Raw genomic sequence first — 18,063 nt, 5'->3', positions numbered from 1 at the left:
AATAAAGAGTACCTAACATGTACCACATACCATGTAAGGTGCTAGAAATGGAAAAATGAAAAAAAAGTCCCTGCTTTTCAGCCGCTCACAATGTAATATAGGAAACAGACTCAAATACAACCAACTATAATATGAAATAAGAGCCATGATAAAGGTGTCTATATTCATTCCATATATATTTATTAAATGCCTTTCGTGTGCTAGGTACTGGAGAGGCACTTGGTATATGGTGATTAAAGAATGTCATGCTCCCTGCTCTCATGAGCTTGCAGTGTAGTTGGGAGGACAGAAGATAAGGGGAAGACTGTCTCTGGAGGTAGTATCATGAAAGTTAAGACCTAAAGAAAGTAGGAGACAGCCACGTGAAGAGCAGGCAGAAGAGAGCTTTAAGCAGAGAGAACAGTACACACCATTTAGAAAGAACTTGATACCTCTGAGAAGGCAAACAGGGAGTGTAGTTAGAGCATGGCAATAAAGAAAATGACATATGATGAGACTGGAGAGTCATGCATAGCTCAGATCATCCTGAGTAAACAAACCACTGAAAGATTTTAAGCAGGGAAGTGGTATTTACTTTTTTTAAAAGATCACTCTAGCAGCTCTGCAGAAAATGACCTGGAAAGGAAGAGCAAGAGTAGATGATATGGGGAGACAGTGTGTTAAGTGAGAAGTGACTTGGAACAGGGTATGAATGAAGTAAATACGTAAAGAAGTTATTGTGCATCCAGAGACACTAAAGTAAACAGCAGGCCTGAGGTGAGAGGACCTCCAGGGAAAGAGTAAAAACCACATTCTAGACAAATGAAATGGAAATGCCCAAATGGGCAGATTACCTGCAGCACCAGGCATGGTTAGGGAACAGCATATATGGCTCAGGGCAGCCAGGCCAAAGGTACATTAAGGATAGAATATAAAATCAATGAAGCTGAAGTGGTAGGCTGACATCAGATTGTGAAGGGCCTTATATACAATGTTAAGTTACTTGAACTTCAATCTGTCTGTTCTTAACATCTTTAAAATTTTTGAAAGCCACCTGGTCTTAAAGTCATATATTTTGGTCTAGTCCAGGGATCGATAAATGACAGCCTGCAGGCCAAATCCAACCCCAGCACCTGTTTTTGTAAATAAAGTTTTATTGGAACACAGCTACCCATTCACTTAAGTATTCTCCATGGCTGCATTCATTCTAAAATGGCAGAGGTGAGTAGCTGCAATAGACTATATAAACTGCAAAGCTGAAAATGTTTACTATTTGGCCCTTTACAGAAAAAATTCATCAATCCTTACTTAGGTTTAGTCTAAAAGCTCTCTTGAGGTTTGGAAGAAAAGAATCTCAGCTTCTTTTGCCCTCAGTGAAGAGAGTGTGTATCTATATAAAGGAACTGTTAATCAACCACCACTTCTAGGTCTTTCAACACACCCAATCTATGATCCCAATCAACAAATTCTTGGTGTGTCTCATCAACTTGGTGTGTCTCACAGACCTTCACCTTCTCTGGACTTGAGTCCTAAAAGTTGGATCCCACAACATAAATCCCACATGGACTACAAGATATTGCAGACCTAACCAGAATCTTTAAATAGACATATTATTTCTTAAGATCCCAAACATCAGGAAATAGCAATAAAACCAGGAAGGATAACCTAGAGTAACTTTACGTTTACCAGGACCATTCTGGTCCCAGTATGGTCCTAAATTGCATTCTAAGAGTGTCACTGTTTCTAAGAGATACTTGAATTGCTAAAGGTTTGCTGCATTGGTAGCAATAATATAAAATACTTGGGCACCAACCACTACTGTGAGAAGCCGAACAACAGTCAGGAAACTAAGATCCTCTAGTCCACAGATTCGCAAACCAGGCTGAGCATCAGAAGGGGAGCTTGTTAAGAATAGATATTTTAGAGCTCCACCCCTGTAGACACAGACATATGAGACTTAGGAGAATCCTGGAATCTGTATTTTCAAAAAGCTCCTCAGACAGTTTTTCAGTAACCCACACCCTTTGGACTTTAGTACTCGGGCTCCCCACAAGGTAAAAAGCAAAGCGCATACATGTTCAATTCTAAAACACAATCTCAGAAATTAAAAGTAGCTTATTTACATATTCCTACCCAGTGTACTAATAATGAGTAAACTCAAACAGAACAAATTATATTCCCAGAATGCTAGACTCATCAAAATTCCATTACAAACAGATTAACAAAGCAAAAATCCCAATGATACTACCGGAAACAAGCGGGTTGTCCTCTGGCTGCAAGAAATCATTAATCTGTGCAAATTCCAGGGGAAAAAATTTTAACTAAAAACCTTCACTAAACAAACTAAAAATGTCAAACAACACTTTAATTTCATCTAACATTATTAAATTTAACATTTCTAATTGAACAATTACCCCATGTTCTTAGTTCTTAGACACCGTAGTTTCATGTTCCATCATTTTACTTACAAGTAAAGCACTAGGATCTCCATTTAGTTGACTATCATCTCGAGATTTCACATAACGACGATGGTTTTGATAGAAATTAGACAGTCCATAATACATAAACACATTGCCCTAGAGAAACAGAAAGGGAAAAAATGTTCATATAAAACTATTAAGTACGAAGTTGTTTCATGCATACATAAAAGCTATGTAATTTGCACTAGTTTAGAATTTGTGATAACTTAAAACAGTTACTGGGGTGAATTCTACCAGTACTTAGCAATCCAAAATGGTACAAATTGTAAATAAGGTTAAACAATCAAACCAAATCAAATACTGTTAAAGAATCAAATCAAATAAGGTCAAAACTCCAAGAGTCAACTTTGAAAATACTCTGAAAGACCTCAAGGACGTCTATTTACATTAAAACAAACAAACAAACAAAAAAGCTCTCAAGGAATCTATTAGCCTAGTCTGATCAACTTTCAGTTTTATTTATTTTTTTTTAAAGATTTTTTTTTTGATGTGGACCATTTTTAAAGTCTTTACTGAATTTGTTACAATATTGCTTCTGTTTTATGTTTTGGTTTTTTGGTCACGAGGCATGTGGGATCTTAGTTCCCCGACCAGGGATCGAACCTGCACCCCCTGCACTGAAAGGCAAAGCCTTAACCACTGGACCGCCAGGGAAGTCCCTACTTTCAATTTTAAATCTTCTCTAATTCAGATTGGTCTTCATCCAATTGGCATGAACTTTTCAAAGGAATAATGCTTTCAAGCTTTCAATTACTGCCCAAAATAAATTCTGAACTTGAATTGGGTCATAGTAAATTTCTCAGTAGGATACTATATAATATTAGTAATGAACAAATTAATAATTAGTAAAGTATCTAAGATAATGAGTCACTTTATAATAATCAAGAAAAGTACTTTAATGTATTCAGTGGAGTCAACTTGGAAATAACCTGGGAAATAAGGGTAACCTACATACATTGTAACTATTTAGAAGATGTTATGAAGTCATCTTGAATGACTAAGATTTTTAGAGGTGGCAAAAACATCAGCTATCTTCTCCTTTCTGGTTGTTACCTCCATTGTCTATAACCTTATACTCAATTAAAAGGAATTCAGAAAAAAAAAAGGAATTCAATAACATTTTGCTTTATTTGATTTGCTGTTTTCATATACACAATCATTTATTTAAAGCTTGATTTTCAAATGTCAAAATATGCAAACTTTCCCATTCCTTATAAAGAAAACACTTACATAGAAATCTTTCATTTATTTATTTGGTTGGTTGGTTTTTTGTTCTATGAAAAGGCTTTAGTCTAATTCAGCTTGGGCTTGTAAAGGAACACAGAGCCCACAAAAGAATGAATCTGAGGATGATCACCTTTGCAGAAGAAGAGTTCTGAAATGCTTAATGTTTTTGTATGGGGGAAGAAACTAGTGGAGCTTCTAAGTCATTACAAGTCTCTTCCATGTCTTTAATTCTGCCTGTTCTGACAAAAGCAGAACTTAATGCAACTTATAGTTTGTCCATCACATAAAAAATCAAATTTTTATGATGTTTTAAAGTTATATGTTATTTCTGCCAAAACAAAATAATTAAATTCCTGTCTTCTCCCTAATTTATTTTCATATTTTTTAAAAAGGGAGCTTTACAGTCCACTATCTCAGGGCAACAGCATCCATAACCACTAGATGGCAACCATCTATTAGGGACCTCAAAAGTCATAACGACCTTTAAGAAAATCTAAAGCATAGCTACAAAAATCTAAAAAGTTGGCATGTATTAAAGCAGTTTTGCTCCCTGAAGAATAAAACAATAATTTTTTAAAGCTCAATTTTCAAGTAAAGGAGAACATAAACGGGTCTTGTCATGCCTATTTCTGAATCTTTGTGTCCTTTAGCATCTGCTCAGTTTCCAAGAAAAATGACAGGTAAGTGTGAATGCAAAAGACACACAGACCACACACACACACACACACACACACACACACACACACACACACGGATGGTATTCTAACTGCTTGTCAATAAGGTTTTACTAAGTGTTTGCATTTATGTTAAAGTATCTATCATATCTGATGAAAAAATAATGCAATAATGGGTGAATTAGTATTTATTTTCCAAAGTAAAACTTATAGTATTAAAAGTAGGCAGAACAGTTTGAGCAATAATTTTTTAAATACAAGTAGATGTAGATAGAAACTTGATACAAAAAACATTTTTGTACAGTTATAAAATTTTCCAGAAAAAGAATAGGTTTTAAATTTAATTTAAACTACTAACTACAATAAACTATTAAATTAATATATTTAATTATCAGACAGCATAATCCAATAGCAAAACAAAACAATCTTCCTCAAAAGTGTATAGATTCCCAATAAATTAAAGCAACATACCAACAAGAAGAAAATAACTAGTAAAAAAAAAAAATTTAATATAATATCAATATTTTTTAAAGCATGGCTTTTCCAAAACACTACTTGGGAATACAGACCTCAAATGACTGTTCCAGTGTGAAGTTAATGGTACAAATACAAGGTGTCACATTCGGAGACAAACATTTATTGCAGGGACTGGAAGGGTCTGTTCCGGTATAATCAATCTGCAAGAGAAAAATATAACTAAGTACACTTCCTTGGAGAAAGTGGATACACTCTGAAATAATTTGCTATCGGAGGGAAAAATGAGCCTGATGGAGCAATAATAGCCCAGAAAAAACCTTTTTATAAGGTCATCTGTTTATTTTGACTGGAAAGGGTCCTATGTCATCCTACTGGCTCATCTCTCCTTTTTACCAAAAGAAATACATTTACGCATAAAATCATAAATATAAAATTCAAACTTCATGATGTATAAAGGTTTAAATAACTACAAAGTCTAAACAACTTTTCCATCATCTCAGCTTTCCATGGCACATTTTCAAATTAAAAAAACAAACACAAACAAAAAACTACCAGGTTTCTCAAGGGCTACCATTTCTTTAAAACCTGGTGTTGGATAATTAAGAATCTGTCTTATCTTTCTCCTGGGTTCCAGGCAGGGAGCCTCTAAATCCCTTAAATTCCCCTGGTGATAAGAGTGCATTTGTTTTTGATAAGCCCCTTGAGTCACCCTAGAGTTTATGCTAAGGAGATGGCTCAGGTGAGGGCTGGTCACCAGAAAGACTAGATGTGATTAGGGACTCTGGACCAGCCCAAACTCTGGAAAGAGGGAGAAGGCTGGAAATTTAGTTCAATCATGTGGCCAATGTTTAATCAATCATGCCTTCATCATGGAATTCCAATAAAAACTCTGGCCACCACAGGTGAGCTCCTGGGTTGATTAACCCACCAATGTGCCCTGATTCTACAGGGAGAGGGCACGAAGCTCTATATTCAAGACTCTCCCAGACCTTGCCAAATGTGTCTCTTCATTTAGCTGGTCCTAGTTTATATGATTTATGATAAAACTATAATTGTAAGTCTAGCACTTCCCTGAGTTCTGAGTCATTCCAGCAAATTATGGAACCTGAGAGAAGTTACAGTAACCTCCCATATTTATAGGCAGTTGGTCAGAAATGCAAGTGGCCTGGAGACCTCTGAACTTGCAACTGGCATCTGAAGTGAGGGCAGTCGGGGAGAGGGGGGCTTGGGAACTCCCGGATTTGTAGCTAGTTGGCCAGAAGTATGGGTAGCCTGACTTGCAGCTGGTGTCTGAGTGGTTCTGAAGTATATTGTTGGGGACCAGACACCTGTGGAGTCTGACACTAACTCAGGTGGTCAGTGTCAGAATTGAATTGCAGTACACCAGCTGTTGTCAGAAGACCTGACCTGATAGCTAAAATGAGAAAACTTTTTCCATTATACGAATTTTTTAATAGATTTTATTTTTTAGAGTGGTTTGAGGTTCACAGCGAAATTGAGTGCAAACTACAGAGTTCCCATATACTTCCTGGACCTACACATACACAATCTCCTTGATTATCAATATCCCTCACCAGAGTAATACATTTGCTACCAATGATGACCCTACAATGACACACCATTATCACCCAAAGGCAGTGGTTTACCTTAAGGTTCACTCTAGGTGTTGTACATTCCATGGGTTTTGACAAGGGTATAATGACATATATATACCATCACAGTATCACACAGAATAGTTGCACTGCCTAAAAGATCCTCTGTACTCTGTCTATTCATTCCTCCCTTATCCCTAAGCCCTGACAACCATGGATCTTTTTACTGTCTCCATAGTTCTGCCTTTTCCAGAATGTCACATAATTGGAATCATAAAGTATGTAGCCTTTTCGGATTTACCTCTTTCACTTAGGAATATGCATTTAAGGTTCCTCACTGTCTTTTCATGGCTTGACAGCACATTTCTTTTTAGCATTGAAGATTATTCCATTTTCTTGGTCCACCACAGATTATTTATCCATTCACCTGCTGAAGGATATCTTGGTTGTTTCCAAGTTTTGCCAAGTACAAGTAAAACTGCTATAAACATCCACATGCAGGTTTTTGTGTGGACCTAAGCTTTCAGCCCATTTATGTAAATAACAAGGAGTAGAAATGCTGGATTTCATGGTAAGAGTATGTTTAGTTTTGTAAGAGACTGCCAAACTGTCTTCCAAAGTGACTGCACCACTTTGCATTCCCACCGGCAATGAATGAGTTCCTGTTGCTCCACAACCTCGCCAGCATGTGGAGCTCTTGACGTTTTGGGTTTTCACTAACAGCTGTGTAGTGGTATCCCACTGTTGTTTTAATCTGCAATTCCCTAATGATCATGTCAAGCATCTTTCACTTGTTTACTTGCCATCTGTGTACTATGGACTAAAGGTTTATGTCCCCCCAAAATTCACATGTTGAAGCCCTAATTCCCAATGTGATTAATTTGGAGGTGGGGACATTGATTAGGGTTATTTATTTATCTTTTAAATTTTATTTATATTTTTGGCTGCGTTAGGTCTTTGTCGCGGCACGCGGGCTTTCTCTAGTTGTGGCGAGCAGGGGCTACTCTTTGTTGAGGTGCGCGGGCCACTCATTGCGGTGGCTTCTCTTGTTGCAGAGCACGGGCTCTAGGCATGCAGGCTTCAGTAGTTGCAGCATGTGGGTTCTAGAGCACACGGGTTTCAGCAGTTGTGATGCATGGGCTCAGGAGTTGCGGTGTGCAGGCTCTAGAGCATGAGGGCTTCAGTAGTTGTCGCGTGCGGGCCCAGTAGCTGTGGCTCGAGGGCTCCAGAGTGCAGGCTCAGTAGTTGTGGCGCACAGGCTCAGTTGCTCCGCGGCATGTGGGATCTTCCTGGACCAGGGATCGAACCTGTGTCTCCTGTATTGGCAGGTAGATTCTTAACCACTGCGCCATCAGGGAAGTCCCTGGATTAGGTTTAGATGAGGTCATGAAGGTAGGGCCTCTGTGATACGACTAGTATCCTCCTAAGATGAAGAAGAAAGGCCAGAGCGTGCTCCGGCTCATGCTCTCCCTCTCCCTCCCTCTCCCTCTCCCTCCCTCTCCCTCCCTCCCTCCCTCCCTCTCTCTCTCTCTCTCTCTCTCTCTCTCTCCCTCTCTCTCTCTCTCTCTCTCTCTCTCTCTCCCTCTCTCTCTCTCTCTCAGCAACGTGAGGACAAAGTGAGAAGGCAGCCATCTATCAATACAAGTCAGGAAAACGGTCTCCACCCTTTTCAGGGTGAAGAATCTGAAGGAACTGAATCGGCCAGCACCCTGATCTAGACTTCCCAGCCTCTAAGACTGTGAGAAATAAATGTCTGTTTTTTAAGCCATCTAGTCTATATTATTTTTTTTGTTTTTTAACATCTTTATTGGAGCATAATTGCTTTACAATGGTGTGTTAATTTCTGCTTTACAACAAAATGAATCAGTTATATATATATATATTTTTTTATAGCAGCCCAAATTGACAGATTTCGGTACTGAAAAGTGGGGTGCTGTTTTAACAAATACTCAAAAAGAAGTGGCTTTGGAACTGGGAAACGGTTAGAGGCTGGAGATTTGAGATGCATGCTAGAAATATAAACATTAAAGGTGATTCTGGTGACATCTCAGAGAGAAATGAGGAGAGTTAGAAAGAAAGCTTCCATCTCCTTAGAGAATTAATAAATAAATGTGATTAGAATATTGGTAGAAACATAGATGGTAAAAGGCCATCCTGGTGAGGACTTACTCAGAAATGAGGAACATTATTGGACAATGGGAAAAAAGGTGATCCTTGTCATAAAGTGGCAGAGAATTTGGCTAAAGTGTGCTCTAGTGTTTTGTGGAATGTAGAACTTGTGAGGGATGAAACTGGCTATTTAGGTAGATTTCCAAGCACAGTGTTCAAAGAGTGTCTTGGTTCCACCTGACTGCTTATAGTAAAATGTAAGAAGAGAGAAACAAGTGGACTAAGGAATAATGTTAAGCAAAAAGGGACCAAAACTTATGATTTGGAAAATTCTCAAACCTATCCATACTACAAAAAATGAGAAAGCTTGTTCTGAAGAGAATACTACAGTGTGGCTGAACAATCATTCGATAAAGAGATTAGTGTGGGTCTGAGCCATGGACCTAATCAGCCATTCCAGCAGAAACACTGCCAGTGTGAACGGAAGGGGAAAGAGAAGGGACAAAATGAAGGAAAGCTGAGGGACTCGCTTCGATCCTACAGGACTGGCCCATACAGCCATTCGGCTACAGAATGTGCTATAGATTCTCCAAGATGAGAAGAATGATCCCAAAGATGATTTCGAGACCATCATGGCTACATCCTCGGTTCATACTGGGGGAGGAGTTCAACAGACCAGAGGGCAGCAATCCGGAGCCTCGGGGCAGGACTTCTACCCCAGCGGGTCCTGAAGGCAGAGTGTCAGACCAGAGAGTATTACTCTCCAGCCTTAAGATCTGATGACATTTGTCTTGCTAGGTTTTGGAGACTTGCTTGGAACTCATCACCCCTTTCTTTTCATTTCTTCCCCTTTCAAATTTGAGCGTCTATACTATGCCTGTCCCTCCATGGAATTTTGGAAGCACATCTGGTTCCACAGGTTCACAGCTGGAGAGAAATTTTGCCTCAGGATGAATCATACCTTGAGTCTCACCCATATCTGATTAAAATGATATTGAGAAGACAGTTTAGACTTTAGAGTCGATACTGGAACCAGCTGAGACTTTTGGGGCTGATGACGGAATGAAAGTATTTTGCATGTGAGGACGTGAATTTGAGGAGCACGGGGGCAGAATGCATGAACTAAATGTTTGTGTCTCCTCTCCCTCCAAATTCTATGCTGAAGCCCTAATCCCCAGTATGGTAGCATTTGGTAGTAGGCCTTTGGAAAGTAATTAGGTTTAGATGAGGTCAGGACGGTGGAGCCCCCATGACGGGATTAGTATCCTTAATAAGAAGAGGAAAAGAAATCAGAGCTCCTTCTCTCTATGCCGTGGTAAGGACACAGCAAGAAGGTGGCCATCTGCAAGCCAGAAAGAGGGTCCTCACCAAGAACTGAACCTATCAGCACCATGATCTTGGACATCCCTGCCTCAAGGACTGTGAGAAATGAGTACCCGTTGTTTAAGCCACCTAGTCTACATTTTGTTATAGCAACCTAAGCTGACTAAGATATTGTCAGGTGAGGTATCTGTTCAGGTCTTTTGCCCATTTTTAATAGGGTTTTCCATTTTCTTTTATTGACTATTAAGAGTTCTTTGTACATTTTGGTAACAGTCCTTTATCAGATATGCCTTTTAACAATTTTTTCTCCCAGACTATGACCTATCACTCTCTTGATAAATAAGAATTTTATCATTAGCAACCCTAATTAATTGTCTTTAATAAAGTAAAAAAAAAAAAAAGCCAACTAATCTTTATTTCTGAAGCTGAACATTTAAACTTTATATATGGATATTCAATTTCTTTTCATAATTAAAAGAAGGTTAAAATATGTATATAGAAAATAGAGCATCAAATTACAACATCTACAGAACCCTCCTATATTGTTGGTGGCAATGTAAATTGGTACAATTTACAATTGTACCTATTCTTGCTATGGAGAACAGTATGGAGGTTCCTTAAAAAACTAAAAACAGAACTACCACATTATCCAGCCATCCCACTCCTGGGCATATATCCAGAGAAAACCACAATTCGAAAAAATACATGCACCCCAATGTTCGCTGCAGCACTACTTACAACAGCCAAGACATGGAAGCAACCTAAATGGCTATCGACAGAGGAATGGATAAAGAAGATGTGGTACACAGGGACTTCCCTGGTGGTCCAGTGGTAAAGAATCCACCTTAAGATGCAGGGGACGCGGGTTTGATCCCTGGTCAGGGAACTAAGATCCCACACGCAGTGGGGCAACTAAGCCTGGGTGCCACAACTACTGAGCTCACGTGTCTCAACTACAGCCCACGTGCCACAAAACTACAGAGCCCAAGCGCTCTGGAACCCACGCACCACTACAGAGCCCACACACCCTGGAGACTGCACGCCACAACTGGAGAGAAGGCCACACACCTCAACAAAAGATCCTGCATGCCTCAGTGCAGATCCCACGTGCCGCAACTAAGACCCAACACAGCCAAAAATAAATAAATAATAAATAAATCTTAAAAAAAAAAAGATGTGGTACATATATACAATGGAGCATTACTCAGCTATAAAAAAAGAACAAAAGAATGCCATTTGCAGCAACATGGATGGAACCAGAGATTATCAAACTAAGTCAGACAGAGAAAGACAAATATCATATGATATCACTCATATGTGGAATCTAATTTAAAAAATGAACTTATTTACAAAACAGACTCACAGATTTCAAAAACAAACTTATGGTTACCAAAGGGGAAATGGGGCAGGGGGTATAAATTAGGAGCTTGGGATTAACATACACATACTACCATATATAAAATAGATAACCAGCAAGGAGCTACTGGGTAGCACAGGGAACTCTACTCAATATTCTGTAATAACCTATATGGGTAAAGAATCTGAAAAAGAATGAATATATGTATATGCATAACTGAAGCACTTTGCTGTACACCTGAAACTAACACAACATTGTTAATCAACCATACTCCAATAAAATTTTTTTTAATAATTTTAAAAATTACATCTAATTGCTTTTCAAAAACCACAAAACTACTTAACAAAACTTGGTTTTGTCAAATTCCGATATAACCTATTGAAATGTCCTGCATCAAAGCTTACTTACTAATGAAACTTTGTTTAGAGAAAATTTTCATTCACTGCAAATATCTAAGAGAAGCTAGGCATGTAATTAAAACAAGCTAAAAAAACAGGTCTCCTAAATGAAGAGAGATAAAACATATATAATTTTTCACTAACCCTGCGGGGCCACAGCTTTCCACCCAGGGCTTATTCATGCACAATATCGCACTTAAAAGCCAACTTTTATGATTTTGACAAGATGAAAGAAAACATGAGAACATTTAGAAAAATCAACTATATTTAAAAATCTATGTTAAAATATATTAATTTTTTTTCGATTTTTTTAATTTAATAATCTCTGCACATCTTCTCTCTCTTCTAAGTCAAATTTAAGGATTAAAAAAAAAAGTTGGGCCTATTAGCATATTGTTTGCCTTTGAACAGAAACCTCTTAAACCACTCTCTTTCAAATTATTTTCTAGGCCAAAGGAGGAAAGACAGATCATCAGCTGTGATTAAGCAAAGATATATATTCTTTATTTAACTGAACAAAAATAATATGATGGAATGTGAATTCTAATAAATTATACTACAGTATATTAAACCTGAACATTTTTTGAAACCAAGAATTATTGCTGAATGTTAAATTATACTTCAAAGAATAGCTATAACATTTTCATCACAATCTTTTAATTATACTTTTTTAAATGTACAAAAAATTGCATGGCTTTTGATTCCAGGAAATTCTGAAAGTAAAAAAACTGTCATTAACATTTTAAGCCTTACTATGTGCAAGGCATGACATGAAGATACAAAAGTCATCATATCTTATACTTAGTCGATACAGTTTACACAGTCCTTTCTATTCCACACATATTTCATCTGATCCTCACCAAAATTCTATAGTATTATCCTCATTTTACATAAAGATAACATTCAGAAACTTGCCCAAGGATACACGAACAGCAGTAGCTGGCGCTACGCTAGAAGCAAGGATTTTTTTCTCCAAGTCCGATGTTCCTTCTACTAAACTGCTTCCTCACCACCACAGTCAGTCCCCTTGGCCCTCCAGAAGACTATCAAAGATGGTGCATAAACACAAAGGAAATGACTATAAACGTTAAGTGCTAAACTGAACGGCAAAGAGGGCAGTAAGTACTAGATCGACTAGCACTTTCTCACTGAGAAGAAAAGAGGATTTGAACTGAGCCATCAAAAGGAAAAAGAGGATGGAAAAAGGCGACATATGGAGAAGCACGAAGGTAGAGAGCACAGGTACATTTCAGGATGACACTTTGGATTTGTGGAGAGAGTTTTCATGTTGGAAGGAAACGAGACAACGCTAAAAGGTAAACTGGATCCGTAACTACATGCTTTGTTTTACTGGCCACTGTTTATTGAATGGATATACTAAGTGTCAGACATTATAAGCACTTAACACACACCATCTCATTAAAACATAGTCCTGAAAAGTTAATTTTTATTTTCCTCATTTTAACCTAGGAAACTGACATTTAGGGAGGTTTAGTAATTTTCCCAAGATCACCCATCAAGAATTTGAACCCAGCTCTGCCTTTCTCCAAAATCTCTGTTCTCTCCACCATTCTATGTCCTCTTGCACAATGAACATACCATCCTTTCTGATATACAAACTCAGAGCCTGCAGATTATAAGAATGAAGATAAATCTGGGGGATAACTGTGCCTTATTGTTGTTGTTAATTTGGGTGCCCAGCACCCAAACACACTTCCAGCCCTGGGGAATTCTCCTGGTGGAGAGTTTTGGAGGCAGGCCGGGCTCCAACTTCCACTTCAGAAGCCAAGGGAATAAATGAGTCCTTCCTCTCCCTAACCCCAGGAGCCAGAACAAAAGCATACATACGATCAATCCCGATTGAGACTAGAGAACTGAATCTCCATATAAATCGGAGAGGAGTGAGTGTGATGAGCTCAGCAGCGGCAGCAGAAGTCGAACAGGGAACTCAACAGCAGCTGTGGCATCTGAGCCACTGTTTCTGCTTCCAAACTTCCCTTCCTTCCCTCCTGTCTCCAAACCCGATCCTCTAGACCTCCTACCTATTTTGTGTGAGAGCTACCCAATCTCCTCCAATAAATCCCTTTCCCCTGTAAGCTACCCAGAGTTGGTTAATATTGCTGACAACAAAGCCTCTGAAAGTTAAATAATCCCGAGTGTTAAAAATGTCCTTCAGGAAATAAGGAAATGGGACTACCCTGGTGGCGTGGTGGTTAAAATCCGCCTGCCAATACAGGGGACACGGGTTCGATCCCTGATCTGGGAAGATTCCACATGCTGTGGAGCAACTGAACCCACGAGCCACAACTACTGAAGCCCATGCGCCTAGAGCCCGTGCTCCGCAACAAGAGAAGCCACCGCAATGAGAAGCCCGCGCACCGCAATGGAGAGCAAGCAGCTGCTGCACGCCGCAGCTAGAGAAAGCTCGCGTGCAGCAACGAAGACCCAACGCAGCCAAAAAAATTAAAATTAAAAAAAGGAAATGGAGACAGAGGAGGCTAACATAATCAAACACTTGTATGGATATAACAACAGATTTTTTAAAAAGTCTAAGATAACGAGACCTTGATTTCTTCCTGAACACCCTGTCAGGAAAGAATCACTTATTAACTTAATATTTACTTGAATGTCTGTGTGTTCCAGGCAAGAGGGACTCATCCCAATACCTAATCACATGGAGCTCACTGTCTAATACAGAACACGGTCACTACGATGGAATGGGTGTTTTGGTAAAAGAAGTACAGGTACTATGGAAACACATACCTAATCCAGTATCTAGCAAATTTCTCCACGAGGGCTGACAAGTGGATGTTATCTACAGGGAGACAGTAGCAAGAGGGACAATCTCTAACTGAGAGCTTAACACAGGAACAAACCCAAGATACAAGAATTTAGGACAAAGTTCTGAGTTAAAGATCTGATAATCAATCAGGGGTTCTCCAGTTAAGGTATCTAATTTTTCTACAGTGTCCATTTATAAAACAGTTGGCCACCAGTAATGAGGAAAATCTAGGTCTCAGAAACCGGGAAAGTGGAATTGGATTGCAGAGTCGAAGCTAAAGGGGTAGCTTTTGTGACGAGCCACTATAAGCTAGAGCAGTGTGGCTTTGCAGTCCAGGTGACAAAATGGGGATAGAGCTGTGGAAAAGGCCATCCCGGTACTGTTGTAGAATTCTTAGAAACAACGGTATCAGAAGCTTCGGGAGATAGCGCCCTCCACCAACACTGCTGCACACACCAGGTGCAGTAACCTCAGCAGCCACCAGGAAGCTCGTTCAGTTACCATCAGGCAAGGCAGAGGAGCGAGGGGATAGGAAGATCAAGACGGTAACCTTGCCCGAGGGGCCTAGAGCAGACGCTTTAGTTTTATAAGAAACGCTGATGCCACTGGTGTGGCACAACAGCAGCCAACTTCCCTGCTTTGCTACTCAGAGATCTTCGGCAAAAAGAAAAGGCTGTAAAGGCTGAGCCATGGTCCACGTTCTTGCCTCAGAGGAAGTAATGCAAGTTACACTGCTTCCTACTCAAAGCTCAAACATGAGGGACAGCACTGAATTTCCCACAGAGATTACTATGACTGTAGACAAGGTAATTTGTATAACCCAGGCCTGAGTAGGAAAGAAGGTGGGCATTGATTGACTGAGAGAGTGAGAGGAACAGGAAAAGAGGCACAAAAAGACAGCGGGATGTTGTGGAGTACCGAACATTTAAAAAAGTATTTAAAATGCTTCTTTTTTATTAAATTGGTAATACATCAATAAGAAAAATTCCCTTCAGAAATGCTCATCAGGGCTTCCCTGGTGGCGCAGTGGTTGAGAGTCCGCCTGCCGATGCAGGGGACATGGGTTCGAGCCCTGGTCTGGGAAAGTCCCGCATGCCGCGGAGCAACTGGGCCCGTGAGCCACAGCTACAGAGCCTGCGTGTCTGGAGCCCGTTCTCCGCAACAAGAGAGGCCGCGATAGTGAGAGGCCCGCGCACCGCGATGAAGAGTGGCCCCCGCTTGCCGCAACTGGAGAAAGCCCTCGCGCGGAAACGAAGACCCAACACAACCAAAAATTAATTAATTAATTTTTTAAAAAAGCTCATCAGATAAAGGGGGTGGAGGAAAGAAATAAACATACATATGTGGACAGGGAATGTGGCCCCCGTCCCAGCTCTACAAGGGTCAAGCCATTAGACATCGCAGCTGCCCACCAACGGTGCACCCTGAGGGAATATTCAGGATGGAGAAAAAACAGGAAGCATTCTGTGTTTTAGATACTGGCCCGAGATAGTTAAGATGCACATGTAAGGTATAATTTCAGTGAGCCCAGACTCTTGCATCTTCCCATACACAGAAAAGCACCAAAATCATGAACTTTGGATGCCTGTTCTTTGTGATTAGTCCAGCAAAGACTCCTGCACATCCCGACTCTTCCCTTACCTCTTCGGAGCAGCTTCTCAGAGCTGAGAGGCTGTGTCCTGGACTGTAGTCCTCAGTAAGATCCCCAAACAAAACTTAACTCCCAGCTTTTAGGTTATGGGTTTTCCTTCAGTTGACACATACTTAAATTTAATAGAGTCTGTTAAAAGTTAAGAGTTCAATTTTTTTTTAATTCAGTCACTTTTATTTTTGAAGATTAGCTTTTAAAAACTCAAAAGCTTAGTTCTAAACTGATAGCTATAGAACATGCTCAATCCTTTATATCCTAATAAAATTCTATGGGTCACATGAAATCTGCTGCATGTTTCTGTAGGTTAAAGAATCTGAGTGGGAGCCACAGAAAAGATGTTTACTTCTAATTCAATCAGTAAGTCTCATGCTCACAGGTGGAAATGATAAATGAATGAATTAGGTGATATACAAATGTAAACTATCTTTGAAGAAGGAATAGCAATAGAAAAACTAGCTATTATTTCCCAGATGTCTATTCCATACCAGAACTATTTTAATCTTTTACAGAGAGATTGAGATTCAGAGGTTAAATGACTGCCCAAAGCCAATCAGCTAGTAATGTGACTATTATTAGTTTCCTAGGGCTGGTGAAACAAAATACCACAAACTGGGTGTCTTAGAACAAGAGAAATTTCTTCTCTCACAGTTCTGGAGGCTAGAAGTCTGAATTCAAGGTGTCAGCAGGGCTATTCTCCCTCTGAGACTCTGGGGAGAAACCGTCCTTGCCTCCTGCTAGCTTCTGGCAGCGGCCGGCATCCCTTGGTTTGCAGCTGCATCACACCACCCCTGTCTCTGCTGTTACTCAGTTCTCCCTATATCCCTGTCTTCACATCTTCTTCCCTCTGTGCCTGTCTCTTCTTATAGGGACACCAGTCATACTGGATAGGAGCCCACCCGAATAACCTCATCTTGATTACATCTGCAATGACTCTATTTCCAAATAAAGTCACATTCACAGGTACTAGGAGTTAAGATTTCAGCACACCTTTCACTGGGACACAATTCAATCCATGACAGTGATATAATCATATCTGGCTAGCGCCAAAGTTGCTGTTCTTTCCATTAGACTGAACTTCTGCCTCCCATTAATCCTGAATAACATGCACCATACAATAATTTAGAAATATGGAAGTCAATTTAAAAGACATTATATTTTAAAAATAAAATTGGCACCGTTCATGAATATGCTGACGTTTTAAACAGTACTACCAAATCTTCAGAGTTTTCACCTAAAATACAGATCAAAAACAACAACTTTGTTATGATAGATAGATGTCATTCTAGCACCATCTTAACTTTTAGAATCTGAAATAGAATTTTATAATATAAAGTTTCATATACAAAGTTTTTATATCTGGCATTTAATGCATTTCTACAAACGAAAAAGTAAATTCCAACCTGAAGTTTTAGTTTACCCCTTAAAACTCTTACAAAAGTATCAAGTTATAAAAACTGCCTAGGACAGAACTGATGAAAAGGGCTTTGCTAATTATGCTCCAATCTATGTAACAGGGTAGATCAAAGGAACAGATAAGCAGTTAATATGAGTAAAGCAGGGCTTTTATTTTAAGGAAATACATGGTCTTTTCTATATAAAACATTGTTTTTGTATAGTCATGTAACTGATGTTCAAACATCAACTGGCTTTTATCTTTGTCTCCAGTGCTACTTTGTGATGATAACCTCATGCTACCTCATATCATATTTCATACATTATACTCTCCTCTCTAAATCACCACTGGTCTTATTTTCACCCCCCAGTCCCATTTTTATATCCCTAGATGTATTCGTTTGGTTGAATTTCTTCCCTCCCACTTGAAACTCTTACCATCTCTCTCTATTTCAAATCCACAGTGATCTTTCCAAAACTAAGTCAGACATGTGTGACTTGTTAATTTGGGGCAGGGGGCGAGGGGGGGGCATTACGCTTCACTAAAAACTTTACTTAAAAAAAAAAATCAACAGTGATGATTCACTGAACCCCATAATCTCACACCCAACTGTGGTCTTTT

At 39.4% G+C, this 18,063-nt stretch overlaps 1 protein-coding gene across 2 annotated transcripts in view; it reads right to left on the bottom strand.

Moving 5' to 3' along the window:
• The window catches only part of TMEM30A (transmembrane protein 30A), a 40,621-nt gene that overhangs the window by 12,092 nt on the left and 10,466 nt on the right, over nucleotides 1–18,063 (bottom strand). The window contains exons 2-3 of one of the 2 annotated variants that reach the window (XM_065888847.1): nucleotides 4,930–5,037; nucleotides 2,448–2,555 (exon numbers count right to left, since the gene is read on the bottom strand). In XM_065888847.1, the coding sequence (XP_065744919.1) occupies nucleotides 2,448–2,555; nucleotides 4,930–5,037 (216 nt within the window). The remainder of the gene's footprint in view (nucleotides 1–2,447; nucleotides 2,556–4,929; nucleotides 5,038–18,063) is intronic. The other variant, XM_065888846.1, reaches the window with a different exon arrangement.

The sequence above is a fragment of the Phocoena phocoena genome, chromosome 12 (genome assembly GCF_963924675.1).
Source record: "Phocoena phocoena chromosome 12, mPhoPho1.1, whole genome shotgun sequence".
Taxonomy (NCBI): Eukaryota; Metazoa; Chordata; class Mammalia; order Artiodactyla; family Phocoenidae; genus Phocoena; species Phocoena phocoena.
The sequence above is the reverse complement of the archived record's forward strand: the minus strand, read 5'-3'. Positions and strand labels throughout refer to the sequence as shown.